Here is a 25,986-nt window from a genome sequence, read left to right as displayed (position 1 = left end):
ATTTTTTTAACTCTTCAATCTTAACCTTATTGAGTTATAATCCCAACTTTATTGTATAAGTTTAAGGTGTACAACATGATGATTTGATACACATATATATTGTGAAAGATTACCACAATAAGATTAGTTACCACATGCACCATCTCACATGACTGCCATTTTGTTGTGTGTGGTGAGAACATTTTAGGCTTACTCTTAGCAACTTTCAACTAAGTAATTGTAACAGCATTGTTAGCTAGAGTCACCAAGCTGTACATTAGATGACCCAAAACTTACTAATCTGACAGCTGAAAGTTTGGACACTTTGACCAACATTTCCTCATTTTCCCCAGCCCCAGCCCCTGGCAACCACCATTGTATTCTCTGTTTATGTGAGTCTGGCTCGTTTAGATGACACATATAAGTGAGATGATACAGTATTTGTCTTTATCTGACTTATTTAAAAATACGGAATGCTCTACCAATTTGTATGTCAGCCTTGCACAGGAACCACGCTAATCTTCCATTGTTCCAATTTTAGTATACGTACTGCCAAGGGGGGACTATAGTTGTCTTGAATAAAGTCTTCCCTACCATATTTAACAAGTGTCAGAGGCACCTGGGTGGCTCAGTCGGTTAAGCATCTGCCTTCGGCTCAGGTCATGATCCCAGGGTCCTGGGATCGAGCCCCGTGCCGGGCTCCCTGCTCAGGGGGGAGTCTGCTTCTCCCTCTCCCCTCTGGTGCTCTCTTCCTTTCTCTTTCTCTCTCAAATAAATAAAATCTAAAAACAAAAAACAAAGGGGTGCCTGGGTGGCTCAGTCAGTTGGGCGTCTGCCTTCGGCTCAGGTCATGATCCCAAGCTCCTGGGATCAAGCCCGGCATTGGGCTCCCTGCTCGGTGGGGAGCCTGCTTCTCCCTCTCCTGCTCCCCCTGCTTGTGCTCTCTCTCTGTCAAATAAATAAATAAAATCTTTAAAAACAAATTAAAAAAACATAAAACAAAACAAAACAAAAACAAAAAACAGGTGTCAGAATGATTTTTTCTTTAACATTTGCCATTACCTTTGGACAATAACCAGGTGGACAGCCCACAGCCCAGCCACCCTCTGGGCCATGCTCCCTTCCCTCCTTGCTCTACTCTGGGAATCAGGTATTTTTCCAGGCTCTTGAGTTCTTCCTCCTCACCAACTGTAGCTGACACATATGCAGCAATACAGCTCAAATAGAGTCACCAGAAAATACGGACCTGGAGAATATGGTCCATTCCACACCAACCACTGTCACCTAATTCACTCAGTCAGTCAATCAAAACATACAAATAAATTTAAATGGTTTCTGAACATAAATATATTTTCAAAGAGCTTCCTTATTTGTATTACAGACATAAACAAAATACATACACTCAAGGAATAAAATATGTCTTGTGCTCTTTTGAATTAAAAAATCATAGTAGAAGCAGATCTTTGATGTTCCAATGGTGCCATAAACAAATTCACTGGCCTGTTTTTGGACAAAGGATTATCTGAAATTTTACCTCTTGGGTTTCAAGTATGTTTTTGTTGTTAGAGAGACTTTATTGTAAAAGCCTCCGCACCTAGAGTTCTGGTGATTTTTTGTGTTTTATTCATCTCTTTCATCTGGCTCCAAGTAAGGTAAGGACTTGATAAAATTCAAAATTTACTGAATTTTGTATTAACGTCAGGTACACAATTTTCCTCTTGAATATCTGCCTTCATGTGGGTTACTGAAGTACTTTGAAGGAAATGGCGGGTCAACCATTCATTCGTTCTCATGGCTTTGCAGTGGAGGCAGGGCCTTTCCCTGATTTGGTAACTTCCCACATTCCTTTGCCTCTGAGCTAATTTTCTCTTCTTAATACTAGCTGGTGATGGATGGTGTTCACTTTCACTCTCCTTCCACGAGGAGGCTCCCGAGTTAGATTCTTCACTGTCACACTCAGTAGTATCACTATCGTGTTGGATCTGATTCACCTGGCTGAACTGAGAATGGCGCAGGGCTCGTCTTTGTTCAAGATAGGCATTGACCAAAGCCATTTCTGAGTCAGTTACAGGGGTAAGTTGGCTCTGCTTTGGTTTTTTCATCATTTGTAAAGAGTCCCAGTCACCATCTTTGCTTTGCCGCTTATAGGAAGTGTCTTTGCTCGCTAACAACCAATGAAACAAATCAAGATGTTAGGCATGTCATTGGTTACTGTAACTTCATATTACCTAAGGAAGCCTATGGCATGTGCAGACTCACTCTCGGTTGCCATTTGGCAAGCCACCACTTGTCTTCACTCATTTGCAAGTGTTGGCAGCTGCCTGCATTTTCCAGTACGATACCAAGTCTCCTAGAGACCAGAAGGGTCAAATAGATGCTTGACACATTGCTTTTGAAGCTTTGTGGACCCCTGATATAAGATCAGGGGGGAAAGGTCACCAAGATTTTCCAGAGAAGGACCCTTTTTTCCCTTGCCTTGAAGTCTTAAAGATTCAAGTATGTATGTGAATATGATTTGGGTAGCAGGAAACTAAAGAGGATCTTTTCTTTACACAGTGCTGTGCTATAGTTGTCTTCTACCAGCTAGCTCACAAGAACAGAGGGTTACACTTTAAGGAATTCTGAGATGGTTGTTAAAACACAGCCCATAAGTCAAAATTAAATTATACAAACTTACCATTAAATCCACATATTACACAAAATGTAATAAATATTTGAAACTAATCACTTCCTAATTATTTTATGACATTTTATTAAGAAATAGCTCTCGAAGCTATTTATTTCTGTCGTATCTGGATATTGGAAATACTATGTAATGGCGTGTGACTGTGCGTCTACTCCCAACTCCACTCCAGTAACAACATCATGTTGGTAATTTGAAATCAGTGTGGGCGGGATAAAAATCAATGAGCACCAAAAATCAGGTCTTTTTTTTTTTTTTTCAGGTCTTGTTCATGGTTTTGTGGATCATCTAGGCTTAACGTGATAAAAAACATGTTACGAACATAGATTACACTTAAAAGTGTCATCCTGTAGCCACTACATTGTGAATCACACCCAAAAACGAGGAAATATCCTTCCAGAGTATTCTAAAACGATTATCCAATTCAGCAGAGAAGTCATATCAGTGACAACCAAGGTAAGTTGTAACATACGTCTTCCTGCTTCCTTCATCTTACTCCTTAACTTACAGGAAAATAACATTCATATCAGACTACACTTGTTCATCCATTGCAACCATCAGTTGGCTAAAGATGCAAGGGTCTGGCAGAAGTCATGGAAAAGTGTTTTGCCAAAATTGGCGGTCAAGATGGAATTTACCATAAAGTGTATTATACATTTTGTTACTTGTAAATTGTGTGATATACATCCTTCATATCAGCAACATTTTTTTAAAAAAACACGTATATACACATACCCATTTTTGGAGAGCCAGTTGTTAAACATTTACCAGCACACCACTGCTTATAGGTTATTAAAAAGTGTCATATAAAGCTCACAGTCCTGTAGCAACACTAACAATAAAGTTATATGAAAGGCAAGCTGTATGAAGGGAGAATACTTGAGGAATGAAAAGAGAGCTTGAGCTCTACTAAAGGTAGCTAAGCTGTCTTGCGCTAAAACAAGGAGCCCATCCAAGGGGCCGCCACAGCTCTGGGGAGGCCCTTTAACCACACTCGGTTGTCTGATTTCCACATTCCGCACATATTTCTCTCATCATACTCCAATACCAAATATGCACCAGCTCTCACCTTTACTGACTGAGGTGCTGGTCCCACTGTCTTCATCCTTTTTCTTCTCCGACATCTGTTTCAGAAATACACAGATCAGTAATAGCAATCTCAGTTGGTTGTTTTTCACTTACATAAAACACTGTTGCCCTAGATTCTTGGACAATGTCTAATTTTAAACACTCAGTACAATTCAATAAATTCTTATTGAGTTCCTATTATAGTGATCCTCTCGTCTGCTGCCCACTGGAAGACCAGGCTTTGATAGCAGAGTCTGCCAAAACGTTTTGAACCAAACCATATGGAACAAAGACTTGAGAGAAAAAAAACACTGATGAGGATCTACGGGTTATAAAGTTTTCCCGTACTCACAATGTAAAGAAATATCATTTAAACATCATTTAAAAACAGATTTTATAGTACTGGGATTCATTTTTAATTACTTTGTAAAGGACATTTTATCAGGTCACCTTTTTTGTAACCCTTGAAATCTTTACCAGAGTTCATAAACTTAATATCTCCTAAGTCTTTCAGAAACTTTCCTCCAAAATGCAACCATAACATATTATCTGTGAGTTTGGCAACAAAAAAGAAATGGATTTCTTTGAACAGTTCCAATTTCAAATATCCTAGCCCAATACTCCATAAATAAATTTGTCCCATTGTTCAGATCAGTGTCCCATTTTTTGATGCTGAACATGATTTTGCTAAAATATAAATATAAAGCAACTCTTTCAAAATACATCAAAACTTTAGAAATACTCGTAACACTTTTGACACATAATAATTCTTACTAGGAATCTATCACCAGGAAATAACCCCTCAAAGAGAGAAAACTTTGTGCACAAAAATAATCTCAGTGTAATTAGGATAATATAAAATTCAAAAATCAAAGTAGGCAATGGTTAAATAAATTATGGTACAATCATAATATATAGTTGTAAAAATTATTATAAGAAAAGCACGTCTCAACATGAGGAAATACACGTTATACTATTAAGTTAAAAATCAAGATGCAAATTTGTATATGCAGTATAATCACTAGCTAGCTAAAAATATGAAAAGACTTTAAACAATGTAGACAAGTGTTAGCAATGGTTGACTGTGAGTGAAACAGTGATATTTTTCCTTTTAACTTTTCAGGTTGTCTACAATTGGGGAAAAAATGAATTTTTATAGAAAGTCAAACTCCCTTTGGGTTGAAAATGCCATACGTGGGTATTCATAACTACAATCGAGGATCCTTGGCCCATTCTTTTCTTAATATCTGATCTCTACAACAGCAGGTAAGTATCTTTAATGAGGTACCTCTCTGCTTTTTGGGTTACTGCAAACGTTCTCTGAAAACCTTAAGAGTAGAATCCTCTTTTGAGATATCTTTCCTTTAACAATGATGGGGGGGGGGCTTATTTTAAATTTAATACTTATAGAGTTAATTATTAAATGATTAGAAGTTTATCCACAAAAGTTCATAGTAGTTGGTTATTTCCATGTAATCTGGAGCGGTTTTTTCTCATTTTTTGTACTTTCCTATAATTTCGACGTTTTCTATAATGCATACTTTTGTAATGGGCAGGGAGAAATGTTTAAAAACATTTATTAGGTTTACATCATTTTTACGGAAAGCTTCCATATTTGACTTGATGTCAAATCAAAATATAATCCCCAAATCAAAAGATTTTGCATCAAGCTAAGTGGAATCGCATGAACTGTGGTTACCAAAAGCATTTTATTAACTATCTGTGTGTGACTCAGTGAGTGAAAACATCAGCAGGGCCTGCCCTGAGGAGTAGGCGAGAACAGTGGAGAGATCTAGGTATGGCTCTGCCTTGAGCCATGGCACAGGTCTGCAGTTTTAACAATTCACTTGACACCTCCTAAAGCTCAGTTTCCACATATGCAAAATGAGAAGCTTGGACCAGTATTGTTTGGAAAAATACCAGCACTAGAAGTCTGAAAAAACACTAAACAAACATATAAGCTAAATATAGTATTTATAGTGTCTGAAAGCAAAAGGGTGAATGCATCTTAAAGAGTGGCAAATCCAGAGGAAATCAGTGTGCTTCACGTTTGAGGATAATTACCACCACATTTCCATCACGCTTTTACCATTACTTCAAGGTTTGTAAATAAAGGCTCATAGTTTAGCAGAGAAAATGAAGTTCAAAGTGAAAGAAAAATTCCATCCTCCTTGACTAGCTCTCATATGGTTCTCAGATTTCAAATCTGGGACCCTTCACAAGAAGCGGTTCAGCCGATTGTAACTGCCATAGGGGTACAAAGTGAAAGACGAAACCTCTAAGATAATTAAGGTTTTAATCAGCACTGAATAGATTTAATTCAACATTTCAGCTATGCTTTGAAGCAAATGAATTACATGGCAGGAAACCTGGGTCTATTTCTCCTCCATCACTAACCACTTGTGTGACATTGGACAAGTCACTTAATTTCTTTGGGTCTTATTTAAAAAAAAAAAAGGAGGGATACTGGTATCTTACTTGCCTACAAAAAGGAGGCTGGACTGCATGCTGTCTTAGGTTCTTGAAGCTCAGACTCTATGATTCCAAAGAGCTGATGCAAGCAAAGGAGCAGAAGAATAACTTAGACCTCTTAAGTGGTCTTCATGATGAAATTGCCAGGAATCAATTTCAATTTTTTTGTTAATTTTCTAAAATAGCTTTTCTGGCCAATCCAGACAAATTCAATATACTTAGCTAGGGAGTCTAGGACACATATAAGGGATCACTATTCTAAATCTCCTTTTGGCAAAGTATCTACTTTAAGAAGCATTTAGACTTTAGATGGAACTTCTTCTTAGGGGGAAGACATGGTGAGGGGAAGAGTCTTTGATTATTATAATGGAACCCAGCTGGCATAGACATAACAAAACTCCTCCTTTCCATCTAGAGTTGATACAGCACTCAAGTCTAGCTGACCATTGCCAGGCCAGCGCTCTGGCTATAATGCCAAATGATGGTGGTTTGATTAATCATCAGCCTGGTATTAATGGCCAGCAAGGACTCCATGTCAGCAATTTATAAGAGCTCAGTTACTCATAATATGTTGGAGATTCACAGTCCTGAAAAACTGGGCTATCTCATTCCTAAGAGGATGGCATTTTCTTCTGCTAGTAGGTGGTCTAAAGTGGTGACTTTTGTTCTGTTTAGTTTAGTTTAGTTCTGCATCTTATCTTTCAGGAGAGTACATTGCTTCATTCTAAAAGCTCCCAAATCCTACAACATGTATTCTATAAATATGACAACTTTTGTATCTTTGATTAGAATTACGTGGCTACAAAAGGAATTTGGAGGTCATTTACCAGTAGGGAAGTTTATCCCAGCATTACACAGGCTATGGACAAACTGCAAACAACCTAAATGTCTCAGAATTGCAGATTTGTTATGGTGCAACCACAAGGCAAAATTATGCAGTCATTAAGAGTGCTGCTGTGTGAATATGATTTGAGGAAGTGTTACAATATAATATTAAGTTTTTAAAAAGCAGGATATGAAAATATATACAATGCAATACCAACCATGTAAGATCAAAGAGAGATTGAGAGAAATATACGGAGATAGAGAAAAAGACAAAAAAACTAGAATATTACTCCAAAATATTAACAACGGCTATCTCTAGGAAATAGGATTACAGTAGTTTAAATTTTCTTCTTCATCCTTTTCTGTATTCTTGGATGCTCTAGAACGAGATTGCATTATTTTTAAAACTAGAAAACAAACTTTTAAAAAAGTAGTTTGCTCGAAGTAAAGTGAATTTATTTTATGGAAAATCCCCTATGATAGAGTAAACATATTATTTTAAATGAAATAGGATATCCTACCCAGACAGAAGCCCGAGAGAAGAACATCAGGACCAATATAATGACAAAATACCAAAGCAGGAAGTTCCCTATTGCCCCGCAAGAGTCATCCTTCCGGCATTCATATTCCTGACTTGGGATGGTAAAACTTAAAGGTATGGGGGGAGGATCCACCTCCCAAAATAAGGAAAAAAGGTCTCCCATGATGGCTTCTTGCTTTGAAAATAAAGCATGCTCAAAAGAATGAAGATGACCGAGTACTTCACTCCATGTATATGACAATTTCCTTGGCAACCTATTGTGACATACACTTCAGTAACTGTGACAGGAACTGACAAACACTTCTTGGATTTCTAAGTTTTTGGAAGATTTACCTAAATTATTTCTATGAAAGTTTATGGTATTTCCCTCATACATCAAAAGGGTGCACTCTACCTTACTCTTTTTTTATTTTCCTGAAACTTGTACATACTGTATTTTCTTTAAATTTTAATGTCTGTAAAATCTAAGACTCTGAGGTATCCATTCTTTTTTTTTTCAGTCTCTTCGTATGTATCATATCACTGTAAATTGACATGCATACCATCTAACATGTTATAGACTGAACTGCGTTCCCCCAAATTCATATGTTGAATGAATTCAACCCCCAATTTGACGATAACCAGAGATAAGGTCTTTAAAGAGATAATTAAGGTTAAAGAGGTCATACAGATAGGGCCCTAATCCAATATGACTGATGTCCTTATAATAAGAGAAAGAGACACCCCAGGGGTGTGTGGACAGAGGAAAAAAAGGCCATGTGAGGACACAGAAGGCCGCCATCTTCAAGCCAAGGAAGAGGCCTCAGGAGAAACCAATTTTGCTGGTGCCTTGGTCTTGGACTTTCAACCTGCAAAACTGTGAAAAAATAAATTTTTTTTGTTTAAGCCACCCAGTCCGTGGTATTTTTTATGGTAACCCTTGCAAACTAATACATAATGCCAGTTAGCAAAACACTATATATAACAGTGTTCCTTCTTAAGCCTTCAATAAGTGCACAGTAACTTAAGGACATTAAGAGGAAATAAAGATGTGTCTGTTGTAGGGGTGCCTAGGTGGCCCAGTCTGTTAAGCCTCCGATTCTTTATCCCAGCTCAGGTCTTGATCTCAGGTTGTGAGTTCAGGCCCAGCTTGGGCTCCATGCTAAGCACGGAGCCTACTTAAAATAAAGAGAAAAAAAAAAAAAAAAGATGTGTCAATTTCTTAGGAAAGAGCTATGAGGTGGGGAGGAATCTGGTATTCTAATTTTGACTGTACACTGAAGCCCTTCACTTTGAACAATTTTCGAGTTAGTTCATCTCTGAATCTAAAACTAGAGCAAAACACCATTGCTGCTAAGGCATTCTTAAAAATTATTAAAATCACAGTAGTAAAAAATCTGTTAGATCTTTAAGAGCATAGCATACCTGCCGATTCCATTAATATACAATACCATGAGGAAACTTAATTTTCTTCTATTTGACCTTAGGAGCACCTTAGGAAAAATTTTGGTCATTGACACGTACATGATGTAACAATACACTAGCTTATTGTGAAAAGGCGTGATGTTTTCATTAGGGTACCATTTCTCCACACCCCAATGGCGGGTCCCCACGCCCTGCTCCTCGTGGCTGTTGGCCCGTGCCTTAGGCCTGCATCGTCTCGTCCAGGAAGCTCGCCAGGAGCCTGCCAGTCTCACCCCCTCCAGGCTCATCGTGCCCCCCCTCTCCTGCCCCTCTAGTGCACAGGTCGGCTGAACTCCTCCAGACACTAACCAGGGAACTCCACTTTTACAGCCCCGCGCGTGGCTCAGTGGCACAGTGTAGGCGTTTGTATTTGTTAAAAAAAAAACCAGACTGAACTCCCTGATGAGCCTTTTTCTCAGGGTTAGTAGTTCTTCCGAAGAATATGCAAGAAAAGTAACGACTGCATTTTTTTAAACCTCAAAACCACTAGCAACTTTAACACATTTGGGGCTTTCTTCCTACTGCTGCACCCTTATTCCAAGGGTATTTAAGAATTTACATCGGGTCAGAACACTTGTTTTTGTGAGAGATGCTTTGTTGTCGCTGATGGGTGTCTGGACAAGTTACCACATACTCTACCCTACAATTAGCTACCCTGCTTAATAAAACCTGCTTAAAAATGTGAATACCCTAAGGAAGCTAAAATTATATTAATATATAGAAATTCAGCTTGTTACAATTATTACTTTTTACTGCGGGTTCAGAACTTGGTCTGAATTTTTGCTGCTCAGCTTTCTCCCCGCAGAAGAGGGGGAGCCACAAACACTAAAGCTGTTTCCCGGGTAACGCTCAGAGCTCTCGTCCCTCCCCCACCCTCCTCTTCTCGCGAGAAGGTTCGTTCTTCCGGTAACTGTAGTCCCGCAAGCCGGTTGCCTTCTCCTTCGCTCTTGGCTTCGCGCATGTGCAGTAGAGAGTGGCGCGAGCCAGCGGCTTCCGGCCGAAGAACATGGTGCGTTTCGGGGGTCATCTTTGTGCTTCCTGGACGTGGGGTCCACGCGGGCCGTGGGATTTCCGTGACTGTGGATCTGCCGAGGGTTCAGCCAAAGGGGGGTGTGGCCAGGCGTCCCAACACCTTTAGTGGAAGGACGAAAGAAGCAATAGGGGTTGCCAAAGTTTGTGCTGGGAGACCCAGGGAGGGAAGCTCTGGGGACTGGGAAGTTTTGACTCGCGGACTGGGAGGCGCGAAGGGTGCTGCTCTGTACTGTCTGAATACGACTCTAGATACGGGAGAGTCTTAGTTTGTCTGAGATGAGGCCTAACGAAACAAAGGAAATATAAATCCCATGAGGACCCAAACTGCACACTCCCCAGTCCGTCTCGTCCCCTTCACACCATGAGTGTTCACCCTTATAAAACTTAAAATCTTACACTTAATCAGCAACACAAAAGAGGGGTCTCTGGCGTGTGACAGTCCCGAGTGCAGAGTTGTTTACGATGGTAGGCAGTTAATGGCTTCTGCGTGAAGATGTAAGAGGAGAGTCTTTAATGGCTTATAACTAATACGGAATATTTTCTCCCAAAGCTTGGTATTTTGAGTTTCTTAAATTAGCCCTTGGGCTAATCCTTGTGACATATTCCAAAAGCACAATACAGAATAATTGTAGATATAATCACCATCCTTTAAATACAAAATAAGACATTTTTATTCATTGGAAGTATTGTTCTCTGAAGTGCTGAGCCAGTTCTCCGTTGATTACAGTATGGTGCCAATAAACTTATAATTTAGCGTTCCCTTTTCATATAATAATAGTAAAATGTAAAGAGTTTGGGAAAGACATTTTAAAGATAAGGGGAAATGTGCAGTTTTTAGTTACTGTTATAAAGGACACAAGTTTCTTAAATGGAGAAGTGTTTTTGTTTTTGTTTTTGCTTTCATTAATTCCCGTGCTTTTTATTTTTTAATAGATGCAAGGGGACACAAATCCTAGTGCTTCCCTCATTGACAGAACCATCAAGATGAGAAAAGAAACAGAAGCTAAGAAAGTAGTTTTAGCCTGGGGACTCCTAAATGTATCTATGGCTGGAATGATATATACTGAAATGTAAGTTAATTAGCCAAAAAAAAGTGAAACTTAAGCCAATGGTCGGTTCCACAGGTTTTGGTATTTGGATTTGGGGTGTTTGTTGTTGTTGTTTCTTTTTCGTGTTTTTTTAAGATTTTGAAAAGCCTGTCTAATTTTTTCAGGACTGGAAAATTGATTAGTTCATATTATAATGTGACATACTGGCCCCTCTGGTATATTGGTAAGTAATTAATTTTTATTCTGATTTAGATTTACTACCAATGAAAAACTGCATTCATATTTAATTCAATTTAGTGTTCATTCCTGCATTCCATAAATATTCGAGTGTTGTACTATGTTCCAAAAACTGGGAATACAGCAGGAAGGGAACAAGGTCCCTGCCCTTGTGGAAGGAACTTTCTAGTAGAGGAAACAAACAGTACAATTCCAGGTAATCATTGGAGTTCTGTGATGTAAAACAATGTTTGGTGGTGGTGATTTGTATTTGTTATTCTCTCTGAAATGCCTTCCCTACTTCCCTACCATTGCTCCTTTCAAGAACAACCAGATTTCTATTCCATTGATGCCTTCCTCAGTTTCCTTGTTACTTCCTCTGTCTGCTTCACTCTGCTCTTCAGTAGTCCTGGGGTATGAAGAGTCTTTATGGCCATTGGAGTGAATTCCATAGTCTAATATACACATTAACCTGGAGTCTGTGATAGGGAGGTGGTGTGGCGAGGAGTTTTGGAATCTGCATACCTGAGGTGTAATCATGGGTTCAATAACTAGCTGTGTGTTCTTGCAAAAGTCACTTGACTTCTCTAGTCAAGTGAAGGTGAAAATGTTTATTGTACAAGGTTGTAAGGATTAGTGATGATATTTTTTTTTTAAGATTTTTTGTTTTTAAGTAATCTCTATACCCAACGTGGGACTCGAACTCACAACCCTGAGATTGAGTCACATTCTCTACCTACCAACTGGGCCAGCCAGGTGCCCCGATAATACTTTGAAATTCACTAGTAAATGTCCTATAATAAACATTTATGTAATAAACATTGTATATAGTAGACATTCATTAAATGGTAACTGTTATGAGGAATAAGAAGATAGTTTTCAATTTTGTTGTTAACTTGCTGAAATATGAAGAGCTTTTGTTCCCCCCTTTAGATGGTCTAACCCCCTTTTAAAAAAATAAAAATATTGTTCTCTTCCAGAGCTTGCCCTTGCATCCCTCTTCAGCCTAAACGCCTTATTTGATTTTTGGAGATATTTCAAATACACTGTGGCACCAACAAGTCTGGTTGTTAGCCCTGGACAGCAAACACTTTTAGGGTTGAAAACAGCTGGTAAGTGTTTTATATCTTTTGCAAAGGTGGGGGAAAGGTTGGCAATAAATCTTTCTCAATTTAATTTGCCCTTTTTATAGACTGAGCTGGAAGGGACTTCTAAGGCCATCTGGTTCAACTATATTAAGCAAGTGTATAATAAATTGTCTTAAGACCAATGATTATCATTCCTATTTGTATAAACTGAATGGAAATAATATTCAACAGCCTCATGAAAGTTTGTTCCTTTGCTTAATTACAATTAAAATTAAATGACTAACTCTTACGGCATTGAAGCTAATCTCTTACTTTAAAATCTGTGGAAATGGTAAACAACTATTTTGTGTCCTTAGGTTATAATACGTTATGTAATTTAACAACCCAGTCACCCTATTTCTTTCTCTTTTCTTGAAAAAGATTCAGTTCATTAAGTCTGTTTTTGTAGAAATTTTATTTATACATGCACACACATCTTTTATTCACTCACTCACTTATTTATTTATTTTTTTTTTTTTTTTCCCCCCTTCCTTCTAGTTGTACAGACTACTCCTCCACATGATCTGGCAGCAACCCAGATCCCTCCCTCTCCACCTTCTCCTTCAATTCAGGGTCAGAGTGTGTTGAGTTACAGCCCATCTCGTTCACCCAGTACGAGCCCCAAGTTCACCACCGGCTGTATCACTGGATACAGCCCTCAGCTGCAGGGTCTGTCGTCAGGGGGCAGCGGTTCCTATAGCCCTGGAGTGACTTACTCTCCCGTCACTGGTTATAATAAGGTAACGAATCCTTTCTCTTGGCCAGTCACATTATTTTAGTATGGAGAGCTACCTTGAAAATCAGCTAATGAGTCAAAACTCCTCATCTTCTCCCTGAGAGAACTGAGGAACAGTGGATCATTGACTTGCCCAAATTGCCCGTTTAAGAGCCAAGAACAGAACCCAGATCCTGATACCTAGTCAGAAGTTCTTTATACTACATCCTAAAATGAAAGAAAAAAAATGAGCTTTCGCAAAGATAATGGACTCTGAGGGTCACCATCTAGGATCTTTCTTTTTTTTTTTTTAAGATTTTATTTATTTATTTGACAGAGAGAGACACAGCGAGAGAGGGAACACAAGCAGGGGGAGTGGGAGAGGGAGAAGCAGGCTTCCCGCCGAGCAGGGAGCCCGATGCGGGGCTCGATCCCAGGGCCCTGGGATCATGACCTGAGCCGAAGGCAGACGCTTAACAACTGAGCCACCCAGGGGCCCCACCATCTAGGATCTTTCTGCAGGGTTTTTCAGACCAGTTGAGACTATGATAATTTTTTCCTTTAGTTTTTAAATTCATGTTTGCCCTCTTTCTTTGCTTGTTTATGTGAAACTTTTGTATATCCTTATACAGTTTTAATGCTTTCTGGGACACGTGGGTGGCTCAGTCGGTTAAGTGTCTGCCTTCGTTCAGGTCGTGATCCCAGGGCTCTGGGATCGAGTCCAGCATTGGGCTCCTTGCTTGGCGGGGATCCTGCTTCTCCCTCTGCCTTCCGGTCCCCCTGCTTGTGCGTGTGCTCACTCGCTCTCTCTTACAAATAAATAAAATCTTTAAAAAAAAACTAAATTAAATAAATAAATAAAATTTTAATGCTTTCATCATGTTGGATTACCTCCTAAGCTAAAAAGAGTTGTGTAGTTGGACTCTTGAGGATGGACACCCCTTTCAAAACGGATGATGAGAAACCTTCATTCCAACTCCCACAGTAAAGTGGGATATAGTTCTCATTTTTGGACTTGATAGAAGCAACATTGACAAATTTGAAAGTATGACTCCTGCCTGAAGCATAAGAACATAAAAGGAGCATTAAAGAGATGGTCAGGGGCGCCTGGCTGACTCAGTCAGTAGAGCGTGCAGCTCTTCATCTTGCAGTTGTGTGTGCGAGCCCCATGTTGTGTGTAGAGTTACTTAAAAAAAATCAGGGGTGCCTGAGTGGCTCAGTTGGTTAAGTGTCTGCCTTTGGCTCAGGTCATGATCCCGGGATCCTGGGATCAAGCCCCACATAGGGCTCCCTGTTCAGCGGGGAGTCTGCTTCTCCCTCTCCCTCTGCCTGCCACTCCGCCTGCTTGTGCTCTCTCTCTCTCTCTCTGTGTCAAATAAATAAAATCTTTTTAAAAAATCATTTAAGGGCGCCTGGGTGGCTCAGTCGTTAAGCGTCTGCCTTCGGCTCAGGTCATGATCCCAGGGCCCTGGGATCGAGCCCCGCATCGGGCTCTCTGCTCAGCAGGAAGCCTGCTTCTCCCTCTCCCACTCCCCCTGCTTGTGTTCCCTCTCTTGCTGTGTCTCTCTCTGTCAAATAAATAAATAAAAATCTTTAAAAAAAAAAAATCATTTAAAAGGCGGGGGGGGGATGGTCACATTTTCAGATGCTCTCTCTAGTTAGACTAACATCTCTATAGCTGCTAGTTAAATGAGGGATGTCTGGAAATGAAATCAACACACTGCCCCTTACTCTTTACATCGTATTTCTTTGTAATGAAATTCCATACTACTGGTTACCTGATAATAATTTTGGCAAGTAATAGAATTTAGAACATTTTGTTCAAGTTAAATATTATGAGGAAATGTGTATATAGTGATAATTCATAACCCATAGGTAAATATGACTTGTAAAAATAGCTTTTATTTTCATGAGAAAAGAAAAATCACTCATAGTCTTACCACCCAAACATAATTTCTGTTTAATGGCTACTTAATACTCATCTCGTGGAAATACCATAGTTTACTCTTGAATAAGTAAGTTATTTTTATTTCTTAGAAATTATTACTAATCTGTACTAAATAACTCTTTACATAAAGTTGGTAACATTGTTTAATTATCTTTTTCTACTAGATTGTAACCTCAAGTACAGGATTGTGTTTTTTATTCATCTTTGTTTTCTTAGCCCAGTGTATGGAATATAGATGCTATATAAGTATTTGTTGAACCAAATTACTACCTTGGAAAAGTTAATGAAATAGAATAATTATTTTTCTAGGGAAAAAATGCCAAGATTGACTAAGTAGAAAACCTAAATAAATACGGAAGAAAAATTTTAATCAAATATATCTGCAGAATATATTAGAGCCCTGAAATTTTGCTTTTGAGTTCTTTTAAATTTTCAAGAAACCAGTTACTTTTAAACTTTTGATTATTGAAGTTTTCAAACATACCTGTTACCCATCTTCAGTAGTTACCCACATTCTTCAAGTGTATGGACAGCTAATTCTGATCCAGTAAAACATATTAAAAGCCTAAATTCTATAGTCAGAAAACTGGATTGAAATCCTGGTAGGATCTTGAGTGAGTTAACCTAACCTCTCATGTCCACAATTAGTACAGTAGTAATATTTACCTATTATTGAGAGGATAAAATAAGGTAATATAAAAAAAATAAAAATAATAAAATCAAATAAGGTAATATATATTGTGCATAAAATATGCCCCTTGAGTAAGAATAAACCAGTCAATGGTTTATTAGCCCAATATGGTTTATTTAGCCCAAATATCATCATAGCATATGTAAGGATTTTTTTTTAAATAGGCTCCACCCCCATAAGAGAAATCAATGTGGAAGAGGATTAACATTTTTATTTTAAATCAGCATTAAACTAAAAGATTTTTTAATCCTTGATTTAAGGCAAGCTAATATAAATTGATAATGAAACCCCAGTAAAAATAATTATCGATGTACTGGAGTAGATATTTAATAAAATAGGTAATACAGTGACCAGTAGTTGTATTTTTAAAGTGTTTTAACTTCGTAAGTATAAGGAAACACAAGCTAAATGTAAATTTTTAAAAATTCTTCTATATCAAATAAACATTTTAAAGTAGTAATGCTGATGGATATATACCAAAATAGGTCCTTCTGTCAACTTTCTTCTGAATTGTACTTAGTATAACATTTTCATTTAATAGAATGGGAATATGTATTTAAATGTTCATATGCTTTGACCCAGTCATTTATGTTCTAGGAATCTCCTGAAGGGCATCCTCAGAAATTAAGATTTATGTACAAAGATGTTAATCATAACATTATTTACAGTGGCCAAAAATTATGTAGACAGTTCAGGGACGCCTGGGTGGCTCAGTCGGTTAAGCGACTGCCTTCAGCTCAGGTCATGATCCCAGGGTCCTGGGATCGAGTCCCGCATTGGGCTCCTTGCTCAGCAGGGAGCCTGCTTCTCCCTCTGCCTGCAGCTCTCCCTGCTTGTACTCTCACTCACTCTCTCTCGCCTATGCTCTCTCTCTCTAGCAAATAAATAAATAAAATCTTTTTTTTTTTTTTAAAGATTTTATTTATTTATTTGAGAGAGAGAGAATGAGAGACAGAGAGCATGAGAGGGAGGAGGGTCAGAGGGAGAAGCAGACTCCCTGCCGAGCAGGGAGCCTGATGCGGGACTCGATCCCAGGACTCCAGGATCATGACCTGAGCCGAAGGCAGTCGCTTAACCAACTGAGCCACCCAGGCGTCCCTAAATAAATAAAATCTTAAAAAAAAAAAAAATTATGTAGACAGCTCAAATGTCTAGAATAAGAGAATATAAAAATAAATTATGGTATATTTGTACAATGAAATATTACACAGCCAGTAAGAATATTTATAAAGGATTTTTATAGGAAAATTTTAATTTTAAAAAAAACAGCGAGGGGACACTTGGGGGGCTCAGTTGGTTTCTGCTTGGGAGTCTGCTTGAGATTCTCTCCCTGTCCCTCTTCCTCTGCCCTTTGCCACCCACCCCTGCTCCCGCATGCACATGCTCACACGCTCTCTCTCTCTCCATCTCTAAAATAAATAAATCTTTAAAAAATTAAAATTAAAAAAAATGAGGTTATAAAGCTAAACAGTATTATCTCAATTATGTAAAAGGAAAAATATACTGATATAGCTGTGTACATTTAAAGATTTGAACATAAAATATGAAAGGGGATTGTATTATCTCTAGGTTGTGAGTTAAGAGTATGACTTACTTTCTTCAAACTTTACATTTTTTAAAACATGCATATATTGCTTTTTTAAAAAACAGACTTTTTTTTAGAATAGTTTCAGGTTTGTAGCAAAACTGAGAGGAAGGTACAGAGACATGTTGTATACCTTTTGCCCCCACACAGGCATAGCCTCCCCCCAGCTATCAAAATCCCCCACCAGAGTGGTACATTTGTTACAATTGATGAACCTACATTGGAACATCATTATCACCCAGAGGCCATAGTTTACTTTAGGGCTCACTCTCAGTGGTGTGCATTCTGTGGGTTTGGACAAATATATAGTAACGCATATCCACCATTATTGTATGGTATCATAACAGGGTAATTACATTGCCCTAAAAATCTTTTGTGCCCTACCTATTCATCCTCCCCAGGCCCTGGCAACTACTGATCTTTTTACTTTCTCCATAGTTTTGCCTTTTCCAGAAAATCATATAATTGGAATCATACAATGTGTAGCATTTTCAGATCGGCTTCTTTCAGTTAGTTATGTGCATTTAAGTTTCCTCCATGTCTTTTCATGGCTTTGATAGGTCACTTCTTTTTTTCTTTTTTTTTTCTTTTTTGAAAGAGAACGCTCGTGCACGAGTGGGGAGGTGGAGTGGGCAGCGAAGGGATGAGGGTGAGGGACAGAGAGACTCTTAAGCAGACTCCATGCCCAGGCTGGAGCTGACTTGGCTCTGTGGGACTTGATCTCATGGCCCGGAGATCATGATCTGGGCCGAAATCAAGAGTTGGATGCTTAACCAACTGAACCACCAAGATGCCCCATATTTCATTTCGTTTTATGCTGATTAATACTCCCTTGTCCAGCTGTACCACAGTTTATTTACCCATTCACCTACTGAAGGATGTCTTCATTGGTTCCAGGTTTTGGCAATTACAAGTAAAGCTGCTGTAAACATCTGTATGCGGGTTTTTGTGTAGACATAAGTTTTCAACTCCTTTGGGTAAATACCAAGGAGCACAATTGCTAGATCATATGTTACGTGTAGTTTAGTTTTGTAAGAAACTGCCAACTGTCTTCCAAAGTGGCTACGTATACATTTTGCATTCCCGCCAGCCGTGAATGAGGGTTCCTGTTGGTCCACATCCTCACCAACATTCAGTATTGTCATGGTTCTGGATTTTGGCCATTCTAATTGTGTGTTACTTTTTGAAAGTCAAAAACCAAAACAGAAATAAATTTCAATAAAGAAGAAGTTCTTTTATTTTGTATAGTTGGCAAGCTGTAGTCCCTCTGCTGCTTCTCCGTACCCTGCTACTGTTGGACCAGCCGAGAGCAGTGGATTGAGGTCTCGCTACCGCTCTTCACCCACCGTCTATAATTCCCCTACTGACAAAGAAGACTACATGACAGACCTACGAACTTTGGATACTTTTCTTAGAAGTGAAGAAGAGAAACAGCATAGAGTTAAGCTGGGTACGTATATATATTTTTAGTTAGATCTAATGTACATATTTTTGGTGTTACTTTACATTATCCCTAACTCACTATGTTCAGTATTTTGATACCTGTCCATAAATGTTTCTTTTTTACTAATATACCTTGTATAGTCTAGGAGAGAAATACATTTTGTTTTTATATTTTGTATAGTTAGAATTAAGCTCACCAAATTTAAGAAGTAAAATATAGCTGAACCGAGAGATCTTGAACTTTTCATCCACATTAAGATTGAAAGCTTTTTCATATAATGTAAGTTATACTTTCTGTTTAAAAGTTGAGGCTATCAAATGTTTTTACAGTAGTGCATAGCAAAGCTTATTGAAGCGATAGTTGTCTCCTTTTGGTCCTTGGAAAGATTGGTGTGGCGGAGAGAGAACGGATTTACTCTAGAAGTGCTGCTGTTTTTCAGAACATTTTTGAACTTGTCTTTGGTTTACTTTGGGAAACAGTGTTAGCAAATCTTAATCTATTTGGAGTGGATTTGATTATAACAAAGTCAATTATTTGAAACCAAATTAGGTTATTGAGCCAAGTAATGATTTTTTCCCCTCGGGAACTTTCACAGAAAGCACATTAGGTGCTAAAGCATGGCCACAGTGAGGAAGTCAGTTATTGGACCATGGCTCTTTGTGTCACTTGAAATCTCTCCATTGATTTTTAATTTAATTTTGCCTGAAAGTGCCAGAAACGTCAAAGAAACAAATCAATATTATCTTGTTATTTGTTGATGCATGCTTTTTCTTCTTGTTAAATTTTGAAATATTTCAAGTTTACTGAAAATTATAGAGTATAATGCAAAAAACAACCTAGGTTGTTCCCTCTACAAATCTTTGTCTTATTGAGATATTTTCTGGGTTCAGTTTTTTTTCTTCTTTGATCCTTTGGAGTTATTTAGAAGTGTTGTTATTATTGCTTAGAAGAAGTATTAGTGATTGGTGTTGCTTTTCATTTCCAACATATGAAATGAAGGCTTGGTTAGCTTTTATTTTTCCCCTAAGTGAATTGTGCTATAGCTAGAGATTGTGAACTGTACCCTGTCAATTCTTTGGTATTTCTTAAGACTTGGATTTAGGGCTGCTGTGTGATCACTTTTTATAAATGGTTCTCAGTATATTGAAAATAATGCATAGTCTCTAAGTCCTGGGCTCCATATTTGTTCATTGAACCAAACTTCTTGAAGGTGTTCTTAGTCTTTATCTTACTAATCTTCATCCACTTGATCTATTAGTAAGAAAGTCCATTAAAAGCTCCCACTGATTGTCTTCCATTAAATGTCTTCTTGTAATTCTGTCAAATTTGCTAAATATGTAGGAAATTATGCTAAGTGCATATAAATTCAGGATTGTTCATATCATTATGGTCAATTATTCCTTTTATCTTTATCTCTTAAGCTTTTTGCCTTCGAGTCTATTTTCTCTGATATTAACACAGCTGAACTAATTTTCTTTTGGTTAGTGTTTGCCTGGTATATTTATGTCCATCCCTATACTTCTAACTCATTACCTGTAGGTTTTAGGTAATTTAGTATTTTGTATAAATTAATTTGTAAATAATAATTATTTTTGTAAGGAGCTACTTTGAGGCTGTATAAATATCCTTTTCCTCATCATATTTGACTTAGTAGCTTTAACATCCTTTTAAGTTTCTTTTCAAAATTGATTGTTACTATGTTGGTTCTCATAGGGGCTTTCTAATTCCAGCATTCCTTCTTTATTATTCCCTTTAACATTTTCAAATGTCTTTTGTGATAAAATATGCATAATATTTACCATTTTAACCATTCTTAAATGTATATAATTCGGTGGTGTTAAGTACATTCACATTGTCATGCAACCACCTTTTACATTTATTTGTTGGCATTCTGTTGTGAGATAGAACTTTTTCTTCCCGGTCATGTCATTTATTTTGTTGGTTAGATGGTCTCAGATTTGGCTAGTGGGATCCTCTGGCTTCTGTTTTGTTTGTTTGTTGTTGTTTTGTTTTACTTTCTAGCACCAAAAGATATTTCAGGCTCCTCTTGTACTTTCTCTGGTTAACTAACTCTGGAGTCAGTCTGTTTCTCCAAGGGGCCATGATTGCTTTTAGTGGAGAATGATATTTAGAAATTAATGTCCGGGCACTGGATATGTCAGTGATGATGGGACATCATTACTCTGGGTCCTCTCAAAGGACAGCTAGGAGTATATGCACACACACACACACACACACACACACCTATATATATTTCTGTATCTGTCCATCTATATATATTAAAAACCATGAGTTCATACTAATACCTCCAATTCCAATCCAACTATACAGGGTTTATTCCAGCCTCCTCCTTTTCATATTTGTAACTCCTTTCTCCAATAATAAGAAACCAGGCACTCACATTTACTTTTTCTCACACATCTTTTTGCTGACTGGCCACTTCATCCTTCATTAGTTTGCACACATCTTCTAAGAACGTGAACATTTTCCTTTCTAACTACAACATAATTATCATATTTAAGATACTAATATTATTCATATTCACATTTCTTCCCGTTGACCCAATAATGGCCTTTGTAGCCTTTTTTTTTTTTTTAACTGATGCAGGATCATGACATTTACATTTGGAAGAGGTCAGCCTAGTTGTTTTGCAAATTTGGATTTGTGTGGTCATTTTTCATTATTAGATTAGAATTGGTTTAAATACAATTTTTTGGCAAGAATACAACTTAGGTGGTGGTGTGCTCCTTTCACCATATATCAGGAAACACATCCCATCCCTGTACCATTTTGTCCCTTTATTGGTAACATTAAATTGGATCACTTGGTCAAAATGATGGCAACCTTGGCTTTCCCTTTTGTAATTAATAAATAATCTGTAGTGTGATACTTTGCAACTTGTGAATCCTGTTTCCCTAGTCGCCTTTCACCGAGTGGTTTTAGCATCCATTGATGGTCCTCTCCCAAATGAGTTAATGCAGTGGTGGTTGCAAAGTGGAGACTTTCTATTTTTTTTTTTAATTAATTTATTTGAAAAACAGCAAGAGCGAGAGACGGAACACAAGCAGGGGGAGTGGGAGAGGGAGAAGCAGGCTTCCCACGGAGCAGGGAGCCCGATGCGGGGCTCGATGCGGGGCTCGATGTGGGGCTCGATGTGGGGCTTGATCCCAGGACCCTGGGATCATGACCTGGGCCAAAGGCAGACGCCTAACAACTGAGCCACCCAGGCGCCCCTCAAAGTGGAGATTTTCTAATACTTTCATTTCTTCCACATTTAGTAGTTTGGCATTCTTCTGTTTTACCCCTCACCCCACAGTTTGTTTGTTTTAGCCAGTTTGCACTGATGGTTGGTTCTTCCTTCAGTAAGCAGTGTCTAACTTGCTGTTTAACTCACTGAGTTTTTGTTGTGGGTGGTTTTTTTTTTCTTCTAGTTTTCAAGGTTTTACTTGGTTCTCTTTCAAATATGCATGATTTGTTTTGGGAGTATCCTGTTTTGTTCTTATGTTTTCAGTTCTTTTTCCTGTCTCAATCACTTTTTTTTTTTTTTAGATTTTATTTATTTATTTGACAGAGAGAGACACAGCGAGAGAGGGAGCACAAGCAGGGGGAGTGGGAGAGGGAGAAGCAGGCTTCCTGCCAAGCAGGGAGCCCGATGCAGGGAGCCCGATGCGGGGCTCGATCCCAGGATCATGACCTGAGCCGAAGGCAGACGCTTAACGACTGAGCCACCCAGGCTCCCCTCTCAATCACTTTAAACATAACTTTTTAAAAGCTTCTGTCCAGGGCGCCTGGGTGGCTCAGTTGGTTAAGCAACTGCCTTTGGCTCAGGTCATGATCCTGGAGTCCCGGGATCGAGTCCCGCATCGGGCTCCCTGCTCGGCGGGGAGTCTGCTTCTCCCTCTGACCCTCCGCTCTCTCATGGTCTCTGTTTCTCATTCTCTCTCTCTCAAATAAATAAATAAAATCTTTAAAAAATAAAAATAAAAATAAAAGCTTCTGTCCAGTAGTTCAGTTATCTGAAGTTCTTGTAGATTAAATACTGACATTTTCGTCTTGTTGATTCCTTTGCTTGGAACCCTGTTTCCTCTTGTGATTTATGTGTTTTTTTGTTTGTTTTTGGTAAGCTCATCTGCAGTAGGGTTTTATTTATCTGTGCTTTTCTATCCTGTGAAAGCTGGAGAGAAGCCTTGTCTCCTCCTAGCAGTTTTATATTTGCCTCTGCCAAGTGTCTAAGGAGTATCACTGACCTTGAACTAACTTAGGTAATTTCTGGGCTAGGAGGTTCCTGGACTTCACAGGTAGTATAAATGGGTATTCTAAACCCATACAAAAATGGATAATTTTTAAATCCCTGTACCACCTAAAACAGACAAATTTCCTTGTTATATCCTGGTGCCAGTGGACAGATTTTTTTCTTATCTACCAAAAATGTGGCCCTTGAAGTTCCTGGCCCTCTGCTGGGTACAGGAGATAGAGGTAGGAGAAGGGTCTCAATCCAACTCTACCTCTCCTGGGCCTATATCCTCATTACCAGTTCCCACTCGGGCAGTGAAATCCAAGCTGATAGGTTTCCCAAAGCCTACAGAATTCTCCAGAGCAGCCACAGCAGCCCTTCATAGGGATGCTAGGGGAAAATAATACTTCCTGCCCTCAAGGAGCTCAAATTCTGTTTGGGTAAAAAGACAAACTATAAACTTAAAGTGTGATAAGTAGTCTGGTAGAAGCCTCTGGAGAATTAAGTCCCCATATGTATTTATTAACATTTCCTGGGAGTAAATGTATAAATTTAGAGGTGTAATCGGCAATCTCTTTTAATACAACACAGGAGTTATTACAGGCTGTAAAGAGAACGCAGTGTAGTACAGGGAATGGCGAGCGTAGCTGCTGACCCAAAGAGTAGTTTATTAATAGAAGACTGTAGTTGTCCCATTCAGAAAGCTACTAAAAATTCAAGCAGGGAACTTCCTTAGGCTATTTCTTTCCTGAAGAAATGTGTCTTGTCTTTGTTTCTTGCTGAATCATTCGAAAATCTTAGAGAACGAAACAAACTTAATTTTACAACAAAAATAAACACTTTCAGCCATTTAGAATTCTTAACATGATATTGCTCAGAAAATGTTCTTTTTAATTTTTAGCACAGGCTAAAATATGTTCTCTAAAGAAAGGACAATGTCAGGGAGGAGGGAGGAGAAGAGTCCCTTGGGGCTTTGTCTTCCTTGATTGCCCTTACCTAGGTGCCCTGATACCCAGCGTTCGTGAGCTAAACCTGGATGTCAAAATTATTACAGCGCACACTGATGCTCTTTAAATTCATCATTGTAGGGAGTCCAGACTCTACCTCGCCTTCCACCAGTCCTACTTTCTGGAACTACAATCGTTCTATGGGAGATTATGCACAAACTTTAAAGAAGTTTCAGTATCAACTTGCCTGTAGGTCTCAGGCCCCCTGTGCTAACAAAGATGAAGCTGATCTCAGTTCTAAACAAGCTGCAGAGGAGGTAAGTGGAAAACAGAAATGCCTTAATATTTTTGATTGCAGATTGTTAGAAAGTCCAATACTTCTGGAACATTTTTTTTCTGTAATCTTCACTTTTTTTTTTTTTTTTTAAGATTTTATTTATTTGAGAAAGAGAGAAAGCACAAGCAGGGGGGAAGGGCAGAGGGAGAGAGAGAGGCAGACTCTCCACTGAGCAGGGAGCCCAACGTGGGGCTCAATTGCAGGACCCTGGGATCATGACCTGAGCCAAAGGCAGATGCTTAACCCACTGAGACACCCAGGCACCCCTGTAATCTTCACTTTTACTGGCTAGAAACATAAATCTGGCGCACATTAAATAGTGGAGAAGCTCCTATGTAACTTAGTGTACCTAAAGGTGAATTATATTGTATGTTTTATTCTTTATAACACATAGTTGACATTACCATCCTGCCTAAAACATTTTTCTGCATTCATTTATAAAAAGGTATCTCAAGTATCTATTTGTACTTAATATATAAGACTCTTGCTTTTAAAATACACTGGATTTGGGGTGCCTGGGTGGCTCAGTCAGTTAAGTCTCCAGCCGATGATTTTGGCTCAGGTCATGATCTCAGGGTCCTGCGATCGAGCCCTGCATCGGGCTCCGCACTCAGTGGGGAGTCTGCTTCTCTCTCTCTGTCCCCTCTCCCTTTGCCCCTCCCCCTGCTGACTGTCTCTTTCAAATAAATAAATCTTTAAAAAAATATAAAATACACTTGTATTAGAACATTCAACTGTAACTTCATCAGTTTAATACCAAATATAAGATTTTTATTTTGTTCAAAAAAAAAAAAAGATTTTTATTTTGTTCATAAAAGCAAGAATGTTCTTTAAACATACCGATGTAAGGAATTCTAAAGATGTATCTGTGCATGAATAGCAACCAAGTGGGAAGTAAGAAAATTATCATATATTAATTAGATCAATGTCATTGTTTGTGATGTTTTCCAGATATCTTTTTCCACATATTTTTGAGAGTGGAGGAAAATGACTAATTTCTGGCAGGATTTTTCCTCACTGATTGTTCATTTTAAACATTTTTTAATAGGTTTGGGCAAGAGTGACTATGAATAGACAACTTCTTGATCATATGGATTCATGGACAGCTAAGTTCAGAAATGTAAGTTCTGACATTACTCTTTGGACAATACTAGTGCCTCTTAATATGCAAAATATGTTATTAGAATATAATTTAGAGTTATTAATTACTCATTAGAATACCAGAATTAATATTTAAAAGTACAATATGGATGGCACATATGTAAGGATAAATACGACATTTACCTTATGGTGTCTGTTTTCATCAGATTTTTTTCTCTCCGTATTTAGTAAATCAGTTTATTTTGAGTGGATTAAGGGATAATATATTTAGTTATTAAGATCTTCTTCCCTTTCCCAGCAGCTCAATTTTATTTTATTTTTTTTTCATTTTTTAAAAAAGATTTTATTTATTTATTTATTTGAGAGAGAGCCACGAGCAAGGGGGAGAGAGAGAAGCAGGCTCCCCGCTGAGCAGGAAGCCTGATGTGGGGCTCCATTGACTTGAGCCAAAGGCAGACGCTTAACCATCTGAGCCATTCAGGCACCCCTATTTTATTTTATTTTATTTTATTTTATTTCAGGTTTTTTTTCATTTTTTTTCCCCCCAAA

General features: G+C 38.3%; 2 protein-coding genes and 1 non-coding gene across 5 annotated transcripts in view; 1 reads left to right on the top strand and 2 right to left on the bottom strand.

Moving 5' to 3' along the window:
* Positions 1 to 441: 441 nt before the first annotated feature.
* On the bottom strand, positions 442 to 543 carry LOC118526985 (U6 spliceosomal RNA). The gene has a single exon (XR_004912917.1). It is a non-coding gene; the product is annotated as a U6 spliceosomal RNA (small nuclear RNA).
* A 1,106-nt stretch (positions 544 to 1,649) lies between these two features.
* Positions 1,650 to 7,731, bottom strand: SSMEM1 (serine rich single-pass membrane protein 1). Its single transcript, XM_036078497.2, has 3 exons — positions 7,549 to 7,731; positions 3,732 to 3,786; positions 1,650 to 2,143 (listed from the first exon to the last, which is right to left on the bottom strand). The coding sequence occupies exons 1-3, from the start codon at positions 7,729 to 7,731 to the stop codon at positions 1,650 to 1,652; spliced, it is 732 nt and encodes a 243-aa protein (XP_035934390.1).
* Positions 7,732 to 9,916: 2,185 nt separating this feature from the next.
* TMEM209 (transmembrane protein 209) overlaps positions 9,917 to 25,986 on the top strand; it is a 30,422-nt gene continuing 14,352 nt past the window's right edge. For 2 of the 3 annotated variants that reach the window (XM_078059565.1, XM_078059563.1), the window contains exons 1-8: positions 9,917 to 10,020; positions 10,977 to 11,113; positions 11,257 to 11,315; positions 12,289 to 12,420; positions 12,934 to 13,175; positions 18,623 to 18,824; positions 24,141 to 24,316; positions 25,385 to 25,456. In XM_078059565.1, the coding sequence (XP_077915691.1) occupies positions 10,018 to 10,020; positions 10,977 to 11,113; positions 11,257 to 11,315; positions 12,289 to 12,420; positions 12,934 to 13,175; positions 18,623 to 18,824; positions 24,141 to 24,316; positions 25,385 to 25,456 (1,023 nt within the window). In that variant the 5' untranslated portion in view covers positions 9,917 to 10,017. Of the gene's footprint in view, positions 10,021 to 10,098; positions 10,184 to 10,976; positions 11,114 to 11,256; positions 11,316 to 12,288; positions 12,421 to 12,933; positions 13,176 to 18,622; positions 18,825 to 24,140; positions 24,317 to 25,384; positions 25,457 to 25,986 lie in introns of those variants that run through there. The other variant, XM_078059564.1, reaches the window with a different exon arrangement.

This window comes from Halichoerus grypus, chromosome 12, assembly GCF_964656455.1.
Source record: "Halichoerus grypus chromosome 12, mHalGry1.hap1.1, whole genome shotgun sequence".
NCBI classification, from domain to species: Eukaryota; Metazoa; Chordata; class Mammalia; order Carnivora; family Phocidae; genus Halichoerus; species Halichoerus grypus.
The sequence above is the reverse complement of the archived record's forward strand: the minus strand, read 5'-3'. Positions and strand labels throughout refer to the sequence as shown.

Bases quoted from the DNA above. Each gene is read 5' to 3' on its own strand.
- SSMEM1 (XM_036078497.2), bottom strand. From the start codon at position 7,731: ATGGGAGACCTTTTTTCCTTATTTTGGGAGGTGGATCCTCCCCCCATA. The intron at 3,787-7,548 runs GTAGGATATCCT...TTTCTGAAACAG, and splicing joins TCTCTCGGGCTTCTGTCTGG to ATGTCGGAGAAGAAAAAGGA. The intron at 2,144-3,731 runs GTGAGAGCTGGT...ATTGGTTGTTAG, and splicing joins CAGCACCTCAGTCAGTAAAG to CGAGCAAAGACACTTCCTAT.